The sequence below is a fragment of the Mytilus edulis genome, chromosome 13 (genome assembly GCF_963676685.1).
Source record: "Mytilus edulis chromosome 13, xbMytEdul2.2, whole genome shotgun sequence".
NCBI classification, from domain to species: domain Eukaryota; kingdom Metazoa; phylum Mollusca; class Bivalvia; order Mytilida; family Mytilidae; genus Mytilus; species Mytilus edulis.
Window position 1 is genome coordinate 56,510,397 of NC_092356.1, and position 23,720 is coordinate 56,534,116.

Sequence of the window (23,720 nt, forward strand, 5' to 3'; positions counted from 1 at the left end):
TGTCTTGATAATTTACATGCAGTTCCTAGTATTAATGGTGTTTTCTCACATACGTCATACGTCATGAACAATTTGCGTACAGCAGAATTTTCACTCCGTATCATCAAATACCTGCATTAATTGGAATATTATGTTACTTTCGCTTTCGTTCGTTTATATGTGCTTTACTCAATGCTCTGATATTTAGTTAACGTGTTTAGTTTCATATCTGGTTGAAGATACTAAACCATAGATAATTTCTTTGAAACCTGATTGATTATAGAAATAAAATACACGAGAGATGCAAATCAACAAGATTAATGCGGGTTTAAATCGAGGCACCTGCTGCGTTCATTCCGATCAAATGATAAAAATAGAATGTGTTCTTTGTTCCTTTTAGAGTTATACCTACCAACACTGCTACCACAAAATGACGTGTTAATATAAAACCATACCAAGAAACATAATTTTATATGAACAGTTTAATAGCAGACATTGCTTCAACTTTTCTAACATAACCAAATAAAAATTATCCAACATTTAATGATTGCAATGTGAAACAATATTAGTGTAAATACACAAGAGGACTCCGCCTAACAGTTTGGGCCTTTCCAGTTCTTGCTGATATTTTTGTTGGTTTCTCTATCTTAACTTTCCTGTGGACTGTTGTTTTGTCTTGTTTAATTTTTGGCAATGATATCGTCTGACGTCGTCAAATTACAACGTTTACACCTCTCGTATCTTCTATCGTTTTACTGATTTTTTCAACAGCGTAGGAATATCGAAACATATTTTGCCTAATTTCTAAGACAAAATCTTAATAATTTAATACATAGGCGATGGAATTACATAATCATTATACATGTGTGTGTGTAAGGAATATGGTCTCTGGGAAACTGTTTGACATCGTATTTACTTTTAGATGTAAGAATATGTTATTTTGATGGACATCAACTGTTTAAAGCATCTCACAAAATCATTTCGTTGCTGTCCAATGCATAGTTAACATATAGTTTATACAAATAATAGTAGATGACAAACAAAATGGATGCAAAGTTCGTAAAGTAGTAACAATAATGGTACCAAATATATGCACAATATGCGCATTTTGACATTATATATCTCATCTTTTATGCTCGAGACGAACAATTTTGAAATCCGAAAGTTAAGAGCTTTTAAAACCAAAAGGAGCAACCGTTAAGCCTAAGATGTACTCAATTTTATTTATTATGCATTTGATGATTGTTAGTTATCAGTGTAATCAGGGGTGTTCTAATGTTTCATCTGTTAACATTCCGATAAACCCCGGTCACAAGTGTACCAAGATAATGGATTTACTTTTTTTTATAATGTGTTACCCTTTTTTTTTTAACTGGGAAATAACAAAAGAATTCTTATTAACAACTTTCACTAAACAATTGTTGAACATCAACGTTTCAGTGCTTTGACAAACATTTTTTGGGGGAGATTTGGGAAAACAAATTAATCTTTTGGAAGAATTTAGAAGATATTATGTTTTTTTCATTTTTTCTGATACAATTTTACAAGATCTTATCTATTTTCAATATTGACAACTTGTTTATCACTTTATATTTTGTTATCCCTTGTGAAGTTGGGGATAATGAAACATTGGTAATGTAACAAACATATTTTTTACCTTGTTATAAATAATAATATGTACGTGCTATAAATTAACCTGACTCTAAATTAACGTTTCTTATCGTAACTATTAAAGGTCACTGACACACATACATAGATCTTTAAATAATCTTCAGATTGACTTTAAGCCATTAACAAAATGAACAGACAACAGACGTGAATAATTTAATTTTCATTTTTAAGTTTTAATGAAAAGTCTATATTCAATATTCAACATGCACGAATATATATATGCTAACCTATACAAATCATTCTTTCAAAAAATTGACAAACATAAAAAGTTGCTTTCAGGAAGTAAGTTTAAAAAACTTACAATATTTATTGTTATCTGTTTTATCTAATCATGTCAAGTTATATGAAATCAAGGTGGGTTAAAGTGGACAGTATTAAATACGAATAAATTAGATTCATTTAGTCATTTAATCAACATCAATAGATAGATAATTATTTACCTTCAACTGTCTCTGTTTTTGGTAGTATGAAAAATAATCAATGATCACACGCCTTCTTAATGATATAAAGTTTAAAATGTAAGGCGAATATAAATAGTCACTCTTCTAAAAATAACACATTTACCTGTCATGCAAAATCTGCACGGTTAAGTATGGAGCTGTGCACCAACCTGTTTAAGATTAAAAAAGAATTAATGGTCAACAAATAAGAAATTAGATATTCGATTTATTGATATTAAAAAATAATTTGTAATATTAAAAAAAAAGATCAGTTGTACAAAACATTCCACAACGTCTTGCAACACGAAATAGTTATGTTTTCTAAATATCGGTCATTGTCAATTTGTTTTGTCCCTAATACGCTCCCGTAGTCCGATTTAGTCCATTCACATGGATCAAATTATTAGGACAAATTCAGCAACTATAAAATGAAAAATAAATTCAAACGATAACATTTAATGGTTTATAATCATTAAAAAGTTCACACTTTCCTTACATATGTGTCTGTGTCGATATAAGATGGTCCGAATTGACTGAATATAGATATAAGTTGGTCTGAGATGACTTTTCTCTGGTCCGACTTTTTCAATAATCATTATTAAAGCGTTTGACAGATAATGATTGTTGTGCCTTATATAAAACGCGACGGTAACATTGCTGACATGAATATCAATTATATGGTCATTTCAATAAATTTCCTGTTTGCAAAACTTTTAATTTCTAAAAGAAACTAAACATTTTCTTATCCCTGGAATAGATTACCTTATCCGTATTGGCACAACTTTTTGGATTTTGGGTCCACAATGCTCTTCAACTCTGTACTTGTTACTTGTTATAAATGATGTTTTAATACTAATTAATGATTAAAATTAATAAAAGCTGATGCATTATGACTTGCATGGTTAATTGTTAATACATGTAATCAATGGTTGTTCCAATAGCATCAGTTAATGTTTGTTGAACAAAATTTAATAAAACTTAAATACTAGAAGACATAAAACAACTCTGTGTACAGAATAACATGTGCACTTTGAAACGTTTGAAGGCCTAGCATCCACTTGATATATAAAAGTTCAATAGATTAAGTGTTTCAAAAAGTTGACATTGTTTTTTGGATTTCAATGTGCATTTGTTTTTGTATATTATGTTATCAAAATCTCTCTCTTGCAAGAGAAGACAACAGTAGAATATCGCTGTCCAAAAGTCTTAAAATTCTTTAGGTGTAATACCACCAAATCATGGTACGTCACATCCGGTTGCATACGAAAGTAGGCCTAAAAAAATATTCCCTTGAATTTGACAGTTGTAGAAAATTAACCCTGCATTTCAATGCACTTAAATTTTTCTGAGTCGTAAATATGTATGTTGGATGTCTGAAAGCATCATTCTGTTTTTATTTGATGGTCTTATAAAATATTATGGAACGTTAAGGTTACGTAGTTACCAAAGCTTGTAACCAGTAAATAACAGTGTAAAAATTGGGTTGTTTACTTCCGGCGATGATTATTTTCTTATATGCAATGAAATGTAGTGTGAAATTTTCACTGTATCACTGGAAAGGATTAAACTTTACACATGCAAAGTATTTCTTTGGTTGAAATAAAGGTAAATACTGTACAATTTTTTTAAAAGTGCCAATTTAACAAAGACTAATAGGGAAAAATCAATGGTGGTATTACACCTATTTAGGGAAACTACATATGCACTCGTGACCTTATTGTACTTTCATTTTTAAAAGTTATTAATAAACCAGTTCATACATTGTAAACATGGACTATTCGGAATGGATTTAGACACAGAGAGCACGTTTGAGGTAAAATTGCCTTGAAATGAGGGTTTACGGGTGTTTTCTAAGTCAAATAAGTGGACAGACAAAGCTGTATTTAGTTTACTGAGTTAAATTTTAAATTACCCTGACAGATTTGTTTATACAACATGTGATTTTTTTTATTTCAGTGTTAATCATGTTCTGAAGAGCATTCTGTTGAAAAATCTCATATGTGAATTGGTCTGCAGATGACACTTCAGCATTAAAGTAAGTATCAACTATCATCATGTTTTTTTGTTTTTTTTTTTGGCCGCAAAAGTTTACAATTTGCCATTGTGCCGTCTACATTTTGCACAGACAATAAATCATCTAAACACTTATTTGCCCTGGATTTATACACATCAGAATCCAGTCTCACATACTTAAACTTTATAATTCTTACCAATTACTTTTTGTACCAGCATTCCAAGGGACATAACCCTTTTTAAAAACATTTTGAGGTATTTTTTTATTACTCTTTCTCCCAATTTTCTAATGTAAAATACAAGAAAGTGGACTCTTTGTGTAAATCTATTAGAAATATACTGTTATGAGTAAATAAAAAGACTTTGATACCAGTAACAATAAATGATTGACTGAAAGGGAACCGTTATTTGTCACACTAGGCGAACAGACCAAAAACTTGAGTTACACATAAGGGCTTATAGAAATTTCTGTGTAGACTGTTAACATTTATAGAGACAGTTCTTTCAGCTAAAACACTTTAATTATTGATTTAACATAACATTTATTTCATTTTTGTGGGGAAATAATCACATTTGTTTTAATTTTTAGAAAAAAGATATCAAGTTTTGATGAAAAAGGAAGGAAGGAGGAAAAATGGACCAAAACAGACCAAAACAGACCTTCAAATGAACTCTAAAAGGTGCAATAAAATTGTTTATCATCTTAAAGTTGTCTTTTGTATTCTATATAATTGTTTGAATGCATAGATCATGAGTTTATGATCAGATATTAGTCAACACTGCATTTTATAATAATACACTGAAATTAGGATTTTTCGAAGAAATTAGACTGAAATTGCCGTAGGATATGGCCTTACATTATAGTGATTTTCTCTGAAACTATAGCTCTGACTGAGACAAAACTTGACAGTTATGCTTGAAATAACTTGCAATTGGAGGGGAAAAAATTACATTAAGTTTATTTGACATTTAGGTGTTCTTTAGGTGTAATACCACCAAATCATGGTACGTCACATCCGGTTGCATACGAAAGTAGGCCTAAAAAAATATTCCCTTGAATTTGACAGTTGTAGAAAATTAACCCTGCATTTCAATGCACTTAAATTTTTCTGAGTCGTAAATATGTATGTTGGATGTCTGAAAGCATCATTCTGTTTTTATTTGATGGTCTTATAAAATATTATGGAACGTTAAGGTTACGTAGTTACCAAAGCTTGTAACCAGTAAATAACAGTGTAAAAATTGGGTTGTTTACTTCCGGCGATGATTATTTTCTTATATGCAATGAAATGTAGTGTGAAATTTTCACTGTATCACTGGAAAGGATTAAACTTTACACATGCAAAGTATTTCTTTGGTTGAAATAAAGGTAAATACTGTACAATTTTTTTAAAAGTGCCAATTTAACAAAGACTAATAGGGAAAAATCAATGGTGGTATTACACCTTTAACGCGAAAACAAATCCGGATAACAAACTTATTATAAACAAGTAACAAATCATACCACAGGAAAGCAACGGGAAACCAGAAATACTAACACCGAACTGCAACAAAAACAAAAACTAACCCAATGTCAATACAAATGAAATATACTGCCATATAATTAACTTGGTACAGGGAATTTTCCGACAAAAAGGTGAACCTGTTTTATGGCTAGCCAAACCATCCGCGTATATGACAATGTTAACACTACGTGATATGAATAAAGTACAAACACATGCAAGAATACTAATGACATAAACACAAAATACGCCGTATGTTATCCCAAAGTTCATAGCGTATACTACCATTCTTATATTAAAAATCATTGTGGATTTTGTATTTAAACGATTTTGTGCAATATTTGATTAAGCATGGTCAGCAGAAACATGATTGTTTTCACTATTTGACATCTTCTTTGTCTCTGAAAACGGACTCACACAGTTTTTTTCTCTTGTGAATTCAACATTTATTCGAGACGTGATTGTTTTTAACCGTTCTCAAATAGTGTCCAGTTCACCTTCTCCTCTTGTAGCCTGGCGTAGTCCTGAATGAAATTCATAAATATAAAGTAGAATAATGTGTCGGGGTTCTCGAACTTAAGATCACGAGATATCACCTTTCGGAAATGTTCAGAGTTTGATCATTTGTAGTAACATGTCCAGAGGGGCTGTAAATATTAGGCGAATGGGGAGAGTCAAAAGTTAAATCACGAAAATAATGAACTCAGAGGAAAATCAATTCGGAAAGTCCATGACCACATGACAAAATCAAATAACAAAACAAAAACGAATGGACAAGAACTGTCAGAGTTTTTTTACAAGTATTCTTCTACATCAAGGTCCCGCAATACTTGTTCATTGTTATTTTAGGTGCAATAGTTTTAAAGTAACTGTAGGAATAGACTGAATTTGAATAATGCCTTATTAAATTGATCGACAATACAAAAATGGTTGATGGTGGTCAGTAGTGAATAAATAGAGAGAATGCAATTTTATGTTTTCGTGTGAAGTTATGTCTCGTTAGGAAACAAGAAAACAAAATAACCTTAGTGACACAAACGCTGTAAAACAGTTCAAAAGAAATGTATAAAACATATTCTTAAATAAGAGTTAAAACAAAATCATTCTTGGTTCGAAACATGTAAACAAATGTGAAATGTACAATGATGATATGTCGAATGTACAAATGAAAACAATCACAAAAATCCTTAATTTAACAATTCAATTTTGATGCGTTATTACCGTTATATTAACATAAATAAGCAACACCGTTTTCTCAAGTTACAAACTTATTTACTCGTCTAGTCCTAACGCTGTGTTTCAATTACAAAATAAACATGATCTATTCAAAACTGCGATAAGTATATCTTATGCAACCGATACAGAATTCACAACCAACTATACAATCACATCCAACAACGTCACGTCTGTGTTGATGAGTAATTCCGGAGAATGAATAAATTATGAAAATAGATTTAATACCATTGACAAAAAATAGGCTCTTCGTAAATTCTTTTAATTCTTAAGTTACAAAACTAGAAGTGTATGCCAAATTCAAAGATGGCCGTATGGAAAATATGCAAATTTCTAAAATTAACACGACAGAAAACGATGCTTCTACGAACGTGCTTATTTCGGATGCTCATCGATTAGGCAAAATAGTAACAATTTCAACATAAGACGGTATAGATTTTGAACAGAAAAACGCAAAACATTTGAGAGTTTTCAAATTGTTTGTTTCTGGGCAATTTCCTGAAGAAATCCAGATACGAAGGATGGTATATTATCGATACCGAAGAAGTTGCTCGAGCAAGACAAAAGGGTTTAGTTTGAAAAAAAATATCACATACAGTTTGGTGATAGAGAATATGAGCCATATGCCATCCGCAGGTGAAATCTGCGACATTCATATGTTCATGCATAGTTTTTAGTTTTCTATGTTTGTCATGTGTGCTATTATTTGTCTGTTTGTCTTTTTCATTTTTAGCCATGGCGTTGTCCCTTTTTTTTCAATCTATGAGTAAGAGTGTCCCTCCGGTATCTTTCGCCCTCTTTCATGATTGAATATCGACGACCTTTTTTTTAGTTTTTATTACAAAAAGATTAAGGAAATATATTTTTACCAATGTTTAAGCAAAAGTTTGTTTTTTTAAAATTCAACCATAGTATTGTGCATGTGAAATTTAAGCAAATGTTTCTTTTATAATGATGAAGATATTTTTTTCATGAAATATTTGAAATTACTTGTTCAGATTAGAAGTTTAGTGAACATGTTATTATGTTGATATGCAAAAACCCCAAGGTTTTGGTGGGGTTCGTGTTGCTCAACAATTAGTTTTAAACGTGTTTTTTTTACACTTTTGTTTGTCTGATGGGTTATTCAATTGTTAGCCATGGTGTTATCAGTTTATTTAAGACTGAGTTTGAATGTCCCCTGGTATCTTTCGCCTCTCTTGTAAAATAGGCGCTTTGGTGACATGCATAATGTTATATACAAACTAATCAATTAGAGAAAGATGTAACAAGACTTCTTTTGTTTTTTTTGTGACAGCCCCATTATTTCAGTTTATTTTCGGTTTGTTATAACAATGGTTCCCGAGTATCTGTATCAGTCTCCGAGCAATTTCATAAATGAAAGACTTTTGACACCATTCATCGTTTTTTAACTACCCTTTTCCACTGTTCAAAAAGAAAAATGATGTGTATGCACAAATGTAACAGCCTAATAGATGATTAAAGACAGTGGTGAATAACAGCTTTTCAGCAGTTGACATTCTCAACGGTTTTAAGGCGATAAACGTTTTTTTTACGAAAGTACATTTATTCTCAATTAGACAATTTTCAAGACGAAAGTATTAAAGCTCCAAAGAAATCGATTTCGTGTAAAAGTGCTGGTAACAATAGAATCGTACGAAGCTGTTTTTGCAATGTATTATTTACCAATAATTTAAAAACTTTATTCAACCCTATCTTTAATGTTAGAATATATCTAAAAAATTTGCAATGTATGCTGAGTTAGCGACGTTCCTTAAAAGATAACGAATCCAATTATTTGTTATAGTGCTCGGAGGACAAGAACCAGATAATTAAAACCTGGACGTTGAACTAATTTATAATGACACTATATTTACTCTACATGACACTTTTGTACAGATTCTGAAGCAAACATTTAAAATAAACTGTGGTTTTGTAGATTTGTGGAGAGCAAAGATTGACAGAGGGGTTTCATAATTGAATTTCTAAAATCTTGATTTATCCGTCAATTCGAATCAATGGTGATTTCTGTTAATTCATCTTTGTGTTTATGTATACCGTCTGGTAAAAACTATGATATGCTTTAGCTAGCTATTTTAAACATCAGAAAATGCCTGTACCAAGTCAGGAGTATGACCGTTGTCATCCATTTGTTTGATGTGTTTGAGCTTTTGAATTTGTTATTTATTTTTTGAAAAAGGAATCGTGATATATGCAGATTGTGAATGATGTTAAACATTGACATCATCAATTTTAATGACATGTTGCGTATTTCTATTAATTGTCATTTCATCGAATTTCATAAATGCAAACAATGCTTATGAACACATTGATATAAATAACGTACATTCATGTACTGAAGAATTTAAATTTACATACAAATTGCAAAGAGTCAATAGTCGCAATAATAGGCTTGCAACTATCTTCTACTCCGTCTAATATGTCGATTTCTTTCTACATCTTTTGTATAATAAACAATAAAGTTGAATATGTGAGCTCGTTCATTCGAAAAATAATGGCTTAGACATTACAGTATACCTTAACCGTTGCAATCGCATACCCTAATTTTGATAAATAAGCCACATAATGTACTAAAGTGAAATACTGCATTGGCGGTCAGGTTTTTCATGTTTTCTTATTCAAAATTTCAACCACGGCATTAGTATCTGAATTAAATAAAATGTTCTTTTTATGAAATAAATTACCACTTAAGTAAACAGTAAGTGCAATATGTATCATTTCTAAATATGACATATCCATGGAAACATCAGTACCAAACCATTCAACAGGCCATTTAAGAAAAGCCAATTTACCTTGGAAATAGCAGACACACCCTTTTCTTGAATCACCAGTGCTATCAGTCCAATTAATATCGAGCCTATAACTTATGCCGTTAAATTTGTCTAAAAATAATTTCAATTACCAATAATTTTTTAATATATGGTTTCTGTGATGCTGACTTAATGATGTACTTTCTTTGCGTGACTACTTTCCAAATAAATTCGTATGCTAAATGCTCTGCCTGCAGGTACAAAATGGCAATGACCCAATAACCATTTAATTTTCGACTTTAACTCCGTTACTTTGTCGTCCGGAATTTGTATTAACATTTTTTCTGTATCTATAAGCATGACTAAATAACTAAGTTTTGTTGTTGGGACTTCTGTTTTTTTTATGAGCAATTGGGACTGCAAGACGACAACACACCTTATCAAAACTATTCATTAGATTAAAAAAATCATCCAAATAAGGATCAAGATTATTTTAATTGGACTAATTAATTACAGCCCATTAAATAAACGATTTCTTTTCAAATAAACTATTTGATTCTGAATATCCAATAGGCAATGATTTGTCTATGAAATAATATTGGTTAAGTTTTAACCCATATAGATTTTTGATAATTTGAAGGAGGATTTAATGGTTTTTTTCAATTTTATCATTTGACTCCAATATTTTAATCATATCAATAGCATTGTCAAAAGACGAATACTTTTGAAATTACTGTAGTGTACTTTTTATCAATAAAGCCGTTTACCAAAAAAGGAGTAGGTCCGGTAAGGGCCGATTTTGGCCCAAAATTTCAAAATCATCTGACGAAAGATTTTAGACGTATTTTAACACTTAAGTGTCTATTTCAATTGACTTGATTAGTTTATGTGAAATATTTTGACTGATTTAGTCATTAAAAACGCTCCGATTCGAGCTTTAATTTGAAAAACTATCAAATATGCCAAAAAAAGTCACTTTTTAGATGGTTTTTGTCAAAAATGAAAGTGGCCGCATCCGTGTTTTTCCTCGACCTTTATATATATTATGTCTTATCATCAAATACAACTAACTATTGCAGGCATTACGGTACCCTATAGTTGTTAATGTCTGTGTCATTTTGTCTCTTGTGGACAGTTGTCTCATATGCATGAATGAACACAAATTCGGCCACTTTCATTTAAGATGGAAACCGTCTAAAATTTAGCTAAAATGCTAAAATTGTGAAGCTTTCAGTAATTTAGCATGACTTAATGATTCTAGTACCCGATATATGTGCATACTATTGTAAAAAAACAGCCCATATTTATGTAGCAGAAGCATTATACTTTCCAATATATAGCTTAAAGATCACATTAAATTTTTCACTATTTTGTAAAACTGCTAAATTTTGGGACCAAAAAGGGGTCTTACTGAACCTACTCCTTTGGCGGAAAAAAAAATAAGTGCGTATTCAACATGTTCAATCAAAATCCACCAGTTTTCTGAGAAATTACACTTATAAGAGAATACCTTAGATTAGATAAAGGTCTAGTTAAAAATAGACCAGCTATGTTAACATTTTTTTGACTTCACTCATGACTTGTTCATGCGACCCCAGGATTTTGGATGACCGATCGTAAGCTTTTTTTTTATTCAATCTCACTTCGAGGTCCGTAATAATTTAACCCAAAACGTTCAGAAAATCCCTTATATAAGATCATTGCATAGTGTTCATTTGGATAATGAAGGATATTTAATTCTGTAACATTGGTCGGAGTAAAGCAAAGCCAATATACGTCCAACAGACTAATTAAAGATTCTGAAAAATATATAATGTAATTGTTATATGTATGTGGTTCAGTCATTCTTTTGGCAAGGAATCTGCTTCCTTGGGGTCTAAATCCTTGATTCGAATTCGATGTTAATTGAACATATGTTTGAGTCCTAGGCCTAGGTGCTAAATTTTTAGCAACTCGTTATGTATTTTGGTATGTGCCTCGGGCTTCACTATGAACACGAGGATAGGTCTGATTGTTATATACTTCATGTGGACAGCCAACGAAAGGGTATGCCATTCTGAATTTTAAACATTTATGGGTGTAAAAACTATTCCGTCAATAACAAGATCCCTTAAAACTATAATCATAGCATGGTCTATTACCTACATTTGTCTGTTGAATTGTATTACATTCCGGTTCCCTATTAGCTATTACAGTATACCATAAAATGTCATCAATGGAAGACCAAGATCTTGTAGGATTGTTATTAACCTAAAATGCTGGTCATAACGATAAATCTTCTCAAAACGCACTTGTGTACATCTTATGATTGGCATATAAGAAGTCAAGTCACAGCTAAATTTGGAAAACTTTAAATAAATAACTTCACATAATTTGTAAATTCATCAGTTCATGACCTAATTTTTTGAATATATGCAACTTCGAATTCGCTATTTTTTTATAAAGAATTAACGACAAATCTATAAATTCTCTATTCAATATTTTTTCTTCACATTTTGAGATACGTAAACATCACATTTAATCTGATTAGATTTAAGCAACGGGTCATTATTTATTTCACCATTTTTATTAGACATTGGCCCAGATGCTGCTATCTCAGCGTTCAATGCAGGTCATTGCATGGCAGGTTGTCTTTGAATTGGCATAGGAGCCTGGATTTGTAGAGGGACAGGTGCTTGTACATCACCCACTACTGCCCAAAATTATTGTAATCCCCGTGCATTTTCATCAAGGTTTATCATTCCGCGTAGTCTGTGTCGGAGTTGCACTTCAACTAAGGGCACTCGTGCACGCTAATTATCTTTTCTGCCTCGTCCAATTTTAGACATTTGTATAACCAAATATGTTAATTCAAGTACTTACAGACAATACGCAATCATTTTTTCATCTCTTAAGGATGTACGCTACTCTGTTTCAAAATAACAAGTTTTTTTAAAGACTGTTATAAATTGAAAGTTTATGTATAAAGGAACAAAAAATGCTGAAAAAAATAAGGGTCTGAGTGCTTGTTTTTGAGAAATAATCCATTGGAAATTTGGCGGGAAATGATTCTCCCTAGATTTTTCATCTAACATTGGCACCTTTTTCGGAGCGAACATCCCTAATTTCAATTATATTACAGTTTCAATGCATCAAATTCAGTTTTCGTTTTTGTTTTATATATATATTCATATCTACCACCTAAATCATTTGAAATTAAATCAATAATTCGATACGAACGTTGGAATTCATTAAATTGTCTTTTATCTTAATAAAACCCCGGAAAATGTATATCGGAAATGTGACCTGTAATCACACACCTACCTGTTTTTACGCATTTTAGCAGGTGTACTTTACCTTTCTGCATCAACAATAACATAAAATGTCTAATTAGACATCAATACGCAATACATGTATAAAACTATAGAAATCATTCATTTAAGAATTGAATGCTTCTTTTTGTAAATTCATTCTAAAAATGTACGTAGCACTATGGTCAACAATTTTACAACCCTAATAAACTACGTAAAGAAGCATTCTATACTTATAATTACATGTTTTTGCTATGATCATGAACACACAATTACTATCAAGTTTTATTTTGTTATTTGTTATTTACCCTGCACTTTATTGTGAAAACGTGTGTTAACATTTTTGTTAAAATGTATCAGCTTATTTTGAAATGTAGAATGACGCGATATTGATGTAGCCAATTAAATAACGTATTATAAATAAACATACATCTAATGTAATTATTTAGAAAGGTTTTCAATACCACGTGGCAGCACATTTAGATCGACGAAGTGAGAAGTTAAATAAATCATTTTCCAATAGCACAAATGAAATCTTATAATCCGAATTAAATTTAATCTCAAACAATACGTATCTTGATGTAATGTTCTCTAAAAAAAATTAATGTCCTCTCCGTCTGGTTCCAGGTAAAAAAGGAATATAACCGTGCACGGATGTTTACAACTAATCACTCACACGCTCAGTAAAATTCACGAACTAATTCCATAGCTCATAAATAAAGTGCTTACACATTGATATAATATAGTCGCTAACAATTATTTGCCACTTATAGCATAAGACACAATTCTGATTGTATCTTGCATCAAGCCTGACAATTTTGGCATGTTTTTCATACATATCGGTGTTTAACAAGTATAACAATTTGCTGCGACTAAATACCCATATCCAAAAAACGTCGGAAATATACGCTATAATATTAAATCACAATGGAATGTTTTTCCATACTCACAAACGTTTAACACAAAAGACGCTTGAGCTATGTCATAAGCATTCATATCAGGTTAAACGTGCTTAAACGAGTTATTTTTTGGGAAAGAAATGAACATATCAAAATATTGGTTACATGTTTTTGCAAGTATATTAAATGTTTTGTACGATGTTTGCGATGATGCACTTTAAACTTTTATAATATTGAAAATATTTCCTTTTTCCTGGCAAAAAATATAAAAACAAAAAATCACAGGGAAATCAACACTTCTCATTTATGATTCATCACCAATTTCTATAGAAATAATTATATATATAGTTGTTTGTATTAGCGTTTAATTTAAAAATGAGATCAAGCACTTTAAAAAAAGTATACATCCCAAATAGCCCTCACGTTAGAAATACATCCTTGATAAATATGTAGATGAATTGCAAACCCGTCACCTGATAGAAATACAAGTTGCAGTATTGTATGAAATTGACTTGTTTTTAAAATGATTTCAAGTACTTGTGTTATCAGTTCATAAAGTGTCAGTGAAAAAGAATGAAAATCTACTGTGGAGTCATAATTATACAAGGTAGGGAATAATGATTAACTTTTAAATTGCATATTTACATTGAGCATTCTTTTAAAGATGTATTAGCACTTTTTCAACGCAATTCCAATGCTGGGTCTGTCTTCGAATAACTGTTTGGCGCCAAACAAAAATCTCTTTTAAATTATTCCGTTAATGTTTACAATTCTGACACAACCTTTACGGGAACTTGATTGACTTAAAGGAATTGTTGACATTTTTAGAGTAAAAATCAGTAAACACTTTCCCTTGGTTAAACAAAAAGACAAAAAAGATGGCAAAGGAAACAGAATACTTGATTAAATCGTAAGAAATCTAAAAGGCTGAATAAAACTTGTATAGACGGCTGCATATGTATCCATTGTCAAACCTACAGACGAGGGTTTTGAGAACCACCAAGCAATAATCATATCAAGACAACAAAACAGTATTGCAAAACGCAACAAGATTTGTGAATAACAACTACACAGACCGGGCACCTTGCTGTGATAACAAAGAACCAGTAAATATTACCCTTTGAAGCATATAAAAAGTAGCCCTGCAATAGACACATTTTGACTTTTGCATACAAAAATGAATTTTTAAATTATACTGTTGTGTTGACAAGTGTTGTCTAGAATATTAAGAATATGTATTATTATACCTAAGTATGTGTTTGTCTATACAAAAAGTAATGATATAGTACTGCTATTTCATTACACAGACTATTTGTCAGTCAATAGTTTTAAAGACTATGTATGAACCCTGTTAATAGTTTTATCAACATATTTCACATACTTTTTCATACTTATTTTTCATTGGACAATAATGACCTCATAAACTTTCTTGCTTGAATTTTTGCACTTGGAAGCGTCAAACTATGATATCTTAAATTTTGTAATCTGTTTTGTCTGTCCTAGTTTCAATTATATATACTACTTACCAGAAGCAACTAAAAACAAATAAGAAAACTTCGCAACGCATTTTAGAAAGATCTAAAGTAAAGTAAATGTATACCGTAAATTGGGTTAATTTGGTTGTAGTTTTATGTTGGTTTATTTGGTGCCTCATATATGGGTTTGGTGTCGTCTTTATAAACCGTTTTCTTTGGTGTAAAGTACTTTATCTAGTCTAGTAGACTTCATTTTATGCATGGGTCTTTTTTCTAGTCTTGCCTCTTTATTACAGTAAATGAATTCTTTATAAATACAATGAAAACTAAATATATATATACATATAAAAATATATAAGTACGGGTGAGCCAGTGGCAACTCTACCACAGATTTATCCATCGGATCACCAGCAATATTGGTGATACATGGCTGTGTACATTATAATGTATATACTACTCGTCGAAACATCCCAACAATGTTAGATCTGTAAATTTGCTTTTGCAAATTTTTTGTTCTTTCCTCGCCGGGATTCGAACCCATGCTTTTGAGATATCGTGACATCAAATCGCCTGCACTTTATCCGGTGCGCTAGACCACACGACCACCTTGGCTTCACAAAATTAAAGCTGTATAGTTCAGCATGTGCACGTTTATGTGACATTTTTCTTTTCTTCCAGATGATATATGTAGACTTCTTAGAAACTGATTTGTTCAGTATAATAAAACATTAAAGACTGGTTATGAATGTAAAAGCAAGTTTGTTGTCCCTTTGATACTAATTATTGCCCTCGGTTTCGACTCTAGCAATAGTTGGTATCTGAGGGATACCCTCATAACCAGTTAAGAAGTGTATATTGTATACTTATTGACAGGGTATGAGTGAAATAGTCAGTTTATTGTACACCAGACAATAAATGTAAGGGCTAAACCAACTATCGTAATATAAAGAACAGAAACAAAATCATATTGTTTCATGTTTGCTTCATATATATTCTTGTTGGTTATGCTACTTTCTGCACTGATACAACTTTATATGCCAGAGGTAATACTCGATGTTGCAACTCCCGCGACATTCTCAAAATTAGCTAAGCCGTAGCTGCATTTGAAATGTCGCGAAATATGATGACGCTTGAGGTCAAATAGTTTCACCGAGGTCCAATAGTTGGGAACTATTGACCGGTCCAGTTGGCCTATATGTTCATATAGTTGTCACTTGCTCAGACTTGCATGTAGGATATACTTATTCATAGTGAATGTATAATGAATTGAATCATTATCCCGTATAGCATATAAAACATTGTTGAGTTAGATTGCTAACTTATAACAATTACATTGTGTATTAAATATATTACATCTTCACACTTATGTTTTATGTCTACCTGTAGATTCGCTTTACTTGACAAGGTAACACTACGACTATTGAAATTATATTTTTATATAGCAGATGTGGTCCAGTTGTCAAGAGCGCTAGACATGATGGGAAGCTATTGGTGCTGTAGTATATCAAAGGTTAAAAAAAAGTTCAAACCCCGACAAGGGACAAAAAAATATCAGCATAAAAATATAATTCTAACATTGTTGGATTTAATTATCATTGTTGTATTTATACTGTCCTAAACATCGTTAACATAATATAAATTTAACATATTACAGTAGCCTGCGTTATTGCAGAACACGTCGAAAAAATTGAGTTTGCAAATCTGAACGACAGTGTTATACTAAAATGTCAGTATACTGAGAATGCAAAAGATCCAAGATGGCGACGTGGCAATTCTATTCTTTCATCTGGCGTTAGAATTAATGCACATATTCCATGGCATAAGAGGTTACAGGTTATCGTCAGTAAGAAAATTTGGGAATACAATTTAAAGATATCGAATGTATCAACAAATGATTATGGCACCTATTGGTGCGAGATGCAAATCAACAAAAAAGTCTCAAGACAAAAATTCGTACTGGAGCCAAAAGGTGAGAATACACATTTTTTTGCAATACTTTATGAGTGTGTATTCTATTCGTTGTGTTTTTTAATTGATTTTTGTGGTAGTTAGTATTTCATTGTAGATGCTCATTGTAAGAGTTTTTTAACCAGGAAAATGATTGGTAATATCTAATATTTTTTATCAAGAAGGATTTTACCTCATATTTGTAAACTAATTTATGATAGAGATTATTCGTCACAGTGAGAACACCCCGTAACCGAATACGGGTTCAAGTTCAGACTGCCCTTAAACAAAAATGTGATTCGTTTAGTGAAAATGAACGTCACACTTAACTTCGAATCATATAAATGAACTAAAATTAAAACATACAAGACTAACAAAAACCAGAGGCTCCGGGATCTTGATCTGGGACAGTTGCAAATATGTTGCGGTGTCAAACATATTTTATGAGATTTCAACTTTCTCCTTATACCTCTAGCCAATGTAGAATAATAAAACACACATCAAAAAGTACAATAACAAATATACCAAACTCCGCGAAAAATTCAAAACGGAAAGTTTGTAATAACATGGAAAAACACACCAAACGCAAATGCAATACGTACAGTAAAACTCTGTCAAAAAGAAAGTCCAAGTCCGATGTCAGAATAAGTAAAAGAATAGACTAAGCAAAGTGACAGTGATACATAGCTTAACAAAGGGCTACTAGCAGTAAATGTTACCTACATGCCTGCTGCAGACCTCAACTAAATTGAGTGAAAGATTATGTCTTCATCATATGAGCATCAAGCACAATCCCTCTCGTTAGGAGGTTAGTGTCACACCATCAAAATAATATATAAAACATAATCCTTATCATGAAAACAACAGGTTCTAGAATAAATGTGTTTATTTCATATGAGTGAATCAATATTAATTTAAAAAAATGCCTTCTTTAATGAATTGACAACAGTATCATAACTATATTTCTTCTAAATAAATCTGAGTTAAGGTTTGTTTAGCGTTTGAGTTGATTTTTTGTGCTTTGCATAGAATATAACCATAAAAGATTGGATGTGAACTCCTGAACCCATAAGATGTATGAATTACCGAGGGCTGTCATCGAACAATACACTACTTTCAACAACTAACTTAATTTTTGTTTACATAAAAGAAGAACGCATTTAACAACTTTCTATGAACTTTGTAAGAGACCTTCGATCAACTTTAATTTTACCATTTATAAATCAAAAGTAAAGATCTTTTAACGACATAGTCCCTCAGTATAAATTTTCATATCACAACAGTGAAACTTGTACTTCTGAAGTAAAACCTATAAAATCAATAAACGTTGTTCAATTCGTACGTTTATAGTTATCTGTACGCTTTATGATTGATGCACATTTGAAAGTGAAATATACGCTCATGTTATGTAATATTATACTCTGTGTCTTATTTGAGAACAGTAAGTGTAAATATGAGGTTTTCAAACACCCTCTTTTCTATTTTAGTGTGTCAAAGCTATGTCATGATTGTATAATAACCGCCACACAATTGTGTTAAAGGGCATATTTGTATCTATTTTTTCACAGTATCATTATTATTATTTTTTTGATAGCAGAAAAGAAGACATCAACTGCACGAAGGCATGTTCCCACAACACTGTGTCAACATATCACATCAGGTATTTAGTAATACGCGATAAACATTTGGAAATCTTAAAATAATGTTATGTTGCTTAATCAGATATAATCCTATAAAACACAAACGTGATTAAAAACTTACAAAATCGATGTTTGAATATCTAATTCAACCTTCGATTTTGTAAATTTTTGATCTAAAAACATAGACTTTCAGTTTGCATTGATATAAAAGACAATTTACTATTTTGTTAAGAAACGTGCAATGTCATCAACAATGTTTCATTTAATTTAATTTTTCGTTATAAGTTGATCCTGATGGTAATTTTGTTTAAAACTACACGCTACGATAAAATTAATAATTTAAGTTCATCAATTGTGAACTTTATTTTTATATGAACAATAACATGAATCTCTAACTTGATACTATATTCTAAAGCTTTCGTTTCCTATCATCATTCTTGACAAAGTGCAGCATTTCACAAGATATTAGCAACTGAGTTAATCTTGTTTAAAGATAAGTTGATAAAAAGTTTATTTGAATGTTATTAATTATCTATCATAGATTCGTACATTGATACCAGTGGATTACCGGATTTATACAATCGAGATGAAAGTCTGAACCGTAGAGAGGACTTTAAAATTAATGATTCAATTATCGAGATTGGATAAATCCGATAATCCACTAGTAAATATATATGTAAGAATCTGTTTCTCTAATGATTAAAAAAAAACATTTTCATTTCTTGCTAAACAAACATCCCCTTCGAGTGCCTTCCACGTTAGTTGTCAATTTTATTTACACTTATTAGCATATTGAGCCAAGTGAGCTGATAAAGTTTATGACCCTAAAACTCATCCAATCATCTTCTGAGATCAACAGCAACCACACGTTCATTAATTATTTTTATTCAAAAGGTTCGGAAACGGTTAAATTGACATAGAACTAGAGAAATATGTTTACATGTTAGTCTCGAGAGTAATTGAAGAATATTTTGTTGAAAGTTTGAACAAAAAAACATCTACAATGCTTCGTCAGCGACCCTCTGCATACATATAATCATGCTTCGCCAGGCTATTTCTAGCTGTATTTTTATCTAATCAACACACATATTTAACCATTCATATTTCTAAAAGTAATGTAATGTATAATGACAAGTTTTTATGACACTAATCATGCTAATGTCTCGACAGATGAGAGGGAAATATTCAGCGAAGGATATATCAATTCTACACCATTTGGCAAAGGAACAATAGGTAATGACCTAGTATATGTAAAATCTGTCTAAAGACATTCGTTATAATAGTTATCAAAGGTACCACTCTTATAATTTTATACGCAAGACGCGAGTTTCGTCTACAAAAGACTGATCAGTGACGCTCAGATAAAAAAGTTTAAAAAGCCATACAAATACAAAGTTAAAGAGCATTGAGGACCCAAAATTACAAAAAGCTGTCCCAAATACGGTTAAGGTAATCTATGCCTGAGATAAAAAAAAAAAAATCCTTAGTATTTCGAATGATTTATACTTTTGCAACCAGTAAATTTAGGAAGTGTTGACTACTGGGCTGTTGATACCCTCGGGTATGAAACGTCCACTAGCAGTGGCATCGACCCAGTGATCTAAATAGTTATTAAAGGTACCAGGCTTAAAATTGTATACGCCAGACGCCCGTTTTGTTAACATAAGACTCACCAGTGACGCTCAATTCAAACAAGTATGAAAAGCCAAAACAAGTAGAAAGTTGAAGAGCATTGAGCATTGAAATATCAAAAAGTTGTCCCAAATACCACTAAGGTAATCTATGCCTGGGATAAGAAAATCCTTAGTATTTCGAATAATTTATAATTTTCCAACTAGTAAATTTATAAAAATGACCAATTAATTAATATGCATGTAAAGACCAAAGTGCTAACTACTGGGCTGGTGATACCCTCGGGGACGAAACGTCCACCAGTATAGTGGCATCGACCCAGTGGTGTAAATGTTTATCAAAGGTAACAGGCTTATAGTTTTATACGTCAAACGTGCGTTTAGTCTAAATGAGACTCATCGGTGACTCTCAGATAAAAAATAGTTTGAAAAGCCAAAACAAGTACAAAGTTGAAGAGCATTGAGGACAAACAATTCCAAAAAAATTGTGCCAAATACATATAAGAAAATCCTTAGTATTTCGAATAAAGTATTCTTTGCAACTACAAAATGTAGTAAATTTATAAGAATGACCAAACAAAACCGTATAAGCGAGTTTAGATGTTTAACAATATAGTAGCCATTTCCTGCTCTGATTTCATTTTAAAGTGCATGTACCTAGAAGCATAATTTTATTTTTGGAATTATTGAAAATTCCCGTTGATAGCGGTAGTGAATGTTTGTAAACCAATAATAGCAACTTATCTCTCTTATTTCAACCAAAATTGTATGCAAACTATATGTTTTTGGAATCAGAGGGGCCAAAGATACAAGAGGGACAGTCAAACTTATAGATAAACTGACAACGCCATGGCTAGAAAAGAAAAAGGACAAACAGACAAATAATAGTACACAAGATACAACATCTGTATACCTAAATGAAGTAAGCTAATATTCCACACAGTACGTTACTGTGGTTTAACTGGAAATTGTTTCTTATATCCCTGTATTGATGAAAGAGTGATTGAATATTAATTTTTCGTACATTTCGTAATTAATTTGAATTTAACCAAAAACTGTCTTTTACTGCTTTGATCTGAACGTCACTGATGAGTCTTATGTAGACGAAACGCGCGTCTGGCGTATCAAATTATAATCCTGGTACCTTTAATAACTATTTTACCACATTTTGTTATCTTATTAAATTTGAATTTTAGTTATAAGACCGTCAATTGATACTTGAACTTTTTTTTTATGACTTGAACTATTGATTTGTTGTGATTTTGATATGCTCTAAAGTAGATTCGTGGTATACCGCCATCTTGGATTGTACAATCGCAGTCTAGTTATTTGCCCCATGTGCATATTTGTAGACAGATGTGCAATTTTATTGGTTAGCCTGTATATATAAATGAAGAAAACGTGCTACTTTATTGCATGAATCAAAATATTTTAAGAAATACCAAACTTTTGCGTTTAGAATCGATTTGTCCAACCAAGCCATTTAAGTTGTAATAACTCTTATAGTACAAAAATATACTGGACTGTTAGGGCAATTTTATTTTTTTACTCGTAGCAAGAAAACGAGTTTGGTGACACTATCTTTTATTTTTATTTTTAAATACATATAAGAAAACCTATCATCTCACAATTTCTTTTAAAATTCTATCTCATCATGCTCATAGATTACTTTTTTTTATGCACAAAAATGTGTGTTTTCTGCAGCATTCTAAGCAAATTTATTATATTTTTGAAAAGAGCATAGAAAAGTCTTCGTTACGGCAAAGCATCAGAAAATATTATCTTGGAAAGCTACCGTAATTTAATTTTATACACAATGAAATCAGTCGTGTTACTTTTATCATCGTTTTGATATAAGATATTTCGTGCTGTATTTTTACAATGGAAAACATATTTCATTTGCAATGAAGCGTTCATCTCTCATATATTTTAAAACGTTTTAAACAACAACTAGCAAGATATTTTTATTTCAGTTATTGCCCTTAATTGTACCTGGAATAGATAAAATATGACCAGCACGGGGATATTGGAACCCTGTTTGTTTTATTTGTTTATGATTTCTTTTGAATTTTAGGTATGTCAGCAGATAATTACATCAATTATATCATATTTGCAGTAGGATTTCTGATAATATTATGTTTATCAGTCGCGTGCAATTTTTCCGTGAGTTATTGCAGGAAGAGAAGAAGAAGACGTTTGAAAATTCAACCACAACACACAGATATTCATAGCGAAATACGACAGTCTCATGATGAGGAAGTTCTAAGAGCACGATTATCTGATGAATTGAGTAACGTTTCTTCCCGATATGAAAGAATTGACGAAAACAGAATGATAACATTAGATAGAAAAAAACTTCAACCAATACGAAATGACATACTGAATCTCGATTCATCAATGGCGTCTAAAAATACATACTTAGAAGTTGTTGGCGATTATCAATCTTCAATAGTACCTGAAATACATACTCAGAATTGTACTGAATTATGGCTACAATACAATGAAAACTCCGATGGTAAATCAAACTCCGAACAATCCATCACAACAAATGATTTGAACCAGTCAAATACATTAACCCAACATATTTTAACGCAGCCAGAGACGAGCAATGCAAATGAGAACCGCGGTTGCATAGCAGAAACAAATAAAGATGCTCCAAATCAATATGTGCCACTGAACAGAAATGAGTTGGGTCACAGTCAAAGCTACAGTACATATGAAAATAAAAAAGCTGACAAAATTGTACCGCAAAGAAAACCAGTGTCCTTATCTTTAAAAAGATACTCTTGCTGAGGCCAAATGTGTAAAATATACCTCATAGCAATAGTTACACCAACAAACAACTATCTGTTTTGTTTTTTATGTATGCGCTGGTATTATCATTAGTGGAACCAAGTTGACTTTTAACATCTGTTACAACCGATGTAACTTTCAAGGGTCCTGTCCAATGAGTGTAGTTATAGTGTACTGTCCGACTCCAGTGATACTACAGATACTACAACATGTACTATATAATCTAAAATATTTCTAATTAATTTCATTAAAACAATGTATTGACAAAACTTGATTTTATATCTTTATATGGATTAAACCTATTAGTTGAACTCGGCCAAAAAACACCATCTACAAGGGTACATATAAACTAATCTGATGCTCCAAAAGTATCGGTAAATTGTCGACCTGTTGAATTATATTTCATTATTGTCTGTTCAATGAGTTCAATGAATGC

At 31.4% G+C, this 23,720-nt stretch overlaps 1 protein-coding gene and 1 long non-coding RNA gene across 2 annotated transcripts in view; both read left to right on the forward strand.

Moving 5' to 3' along the window:
- LOC139502314 (uncharacterized) overlaps positions 1–4,811 on the forward strand; it is a 108,553-nt gene extending 103,742 nt beyond the window's left edge. Inside the window, exons 3-4 of the long non-coding RNA XR_011658786.1 lie at positions 4,047–4,125; positions 4,693–4,811. This is a non-coding gene — a long non-coding RNA (uncharacterized lncRNA). The remainder of the gene's footprint in view (positions 1–4,046; positions 4,126–4,692) is intronic.
- A 9,413-nt stretch (positions 4,812–14,224) lies between these two features.
- Positions 14,225–23,371, forward strand: LOC139501513 (uncharacterized). The gene is made up of 5 exons (XM_071290629.1): positions 14,225–14,405; positions 16,928–17,242; positions 18,818–18,880; positions 20,031–20,093; positions 22,566–23,371. Exons 1-5 carry the CDS (start codon positions 14,372–14,374, stop codon positions 23,282–23,284), a joined length of 1,194 nt encoding a protein of 397 aa, XP_071146730.1. The 5' UTR covers positions 14,225–14,371; the 3' UTR covers positions 23,285–23,371.
- Positions 23,372–23,720: the final 349 nt, after the last annotated feature.

Excerpts from the sequence above, each read along its gene's own strand:
- LOC139501513 (XM_071290629.1), top strand. The coding sequence starts at position 14,372 with ATGAAAATCTACTGTGGAGTCATAATTATACAAG. Across the intron at positions 17,243-18,817 it reads ATTCGTACTGGAGCCAAAAG|AAAAGAAGACATCAACTGCA; the intron begins GTGAGAATACAC and ends TTTTGATAGCAG. Across the intron at positions 20,094-22,565 it reads ATTTGGCAAAGGAACAATAG|GTATGTCAGCAGATAATTAC; the intron begins GTAATGACCTAG and ends TTTGAATTTTAG.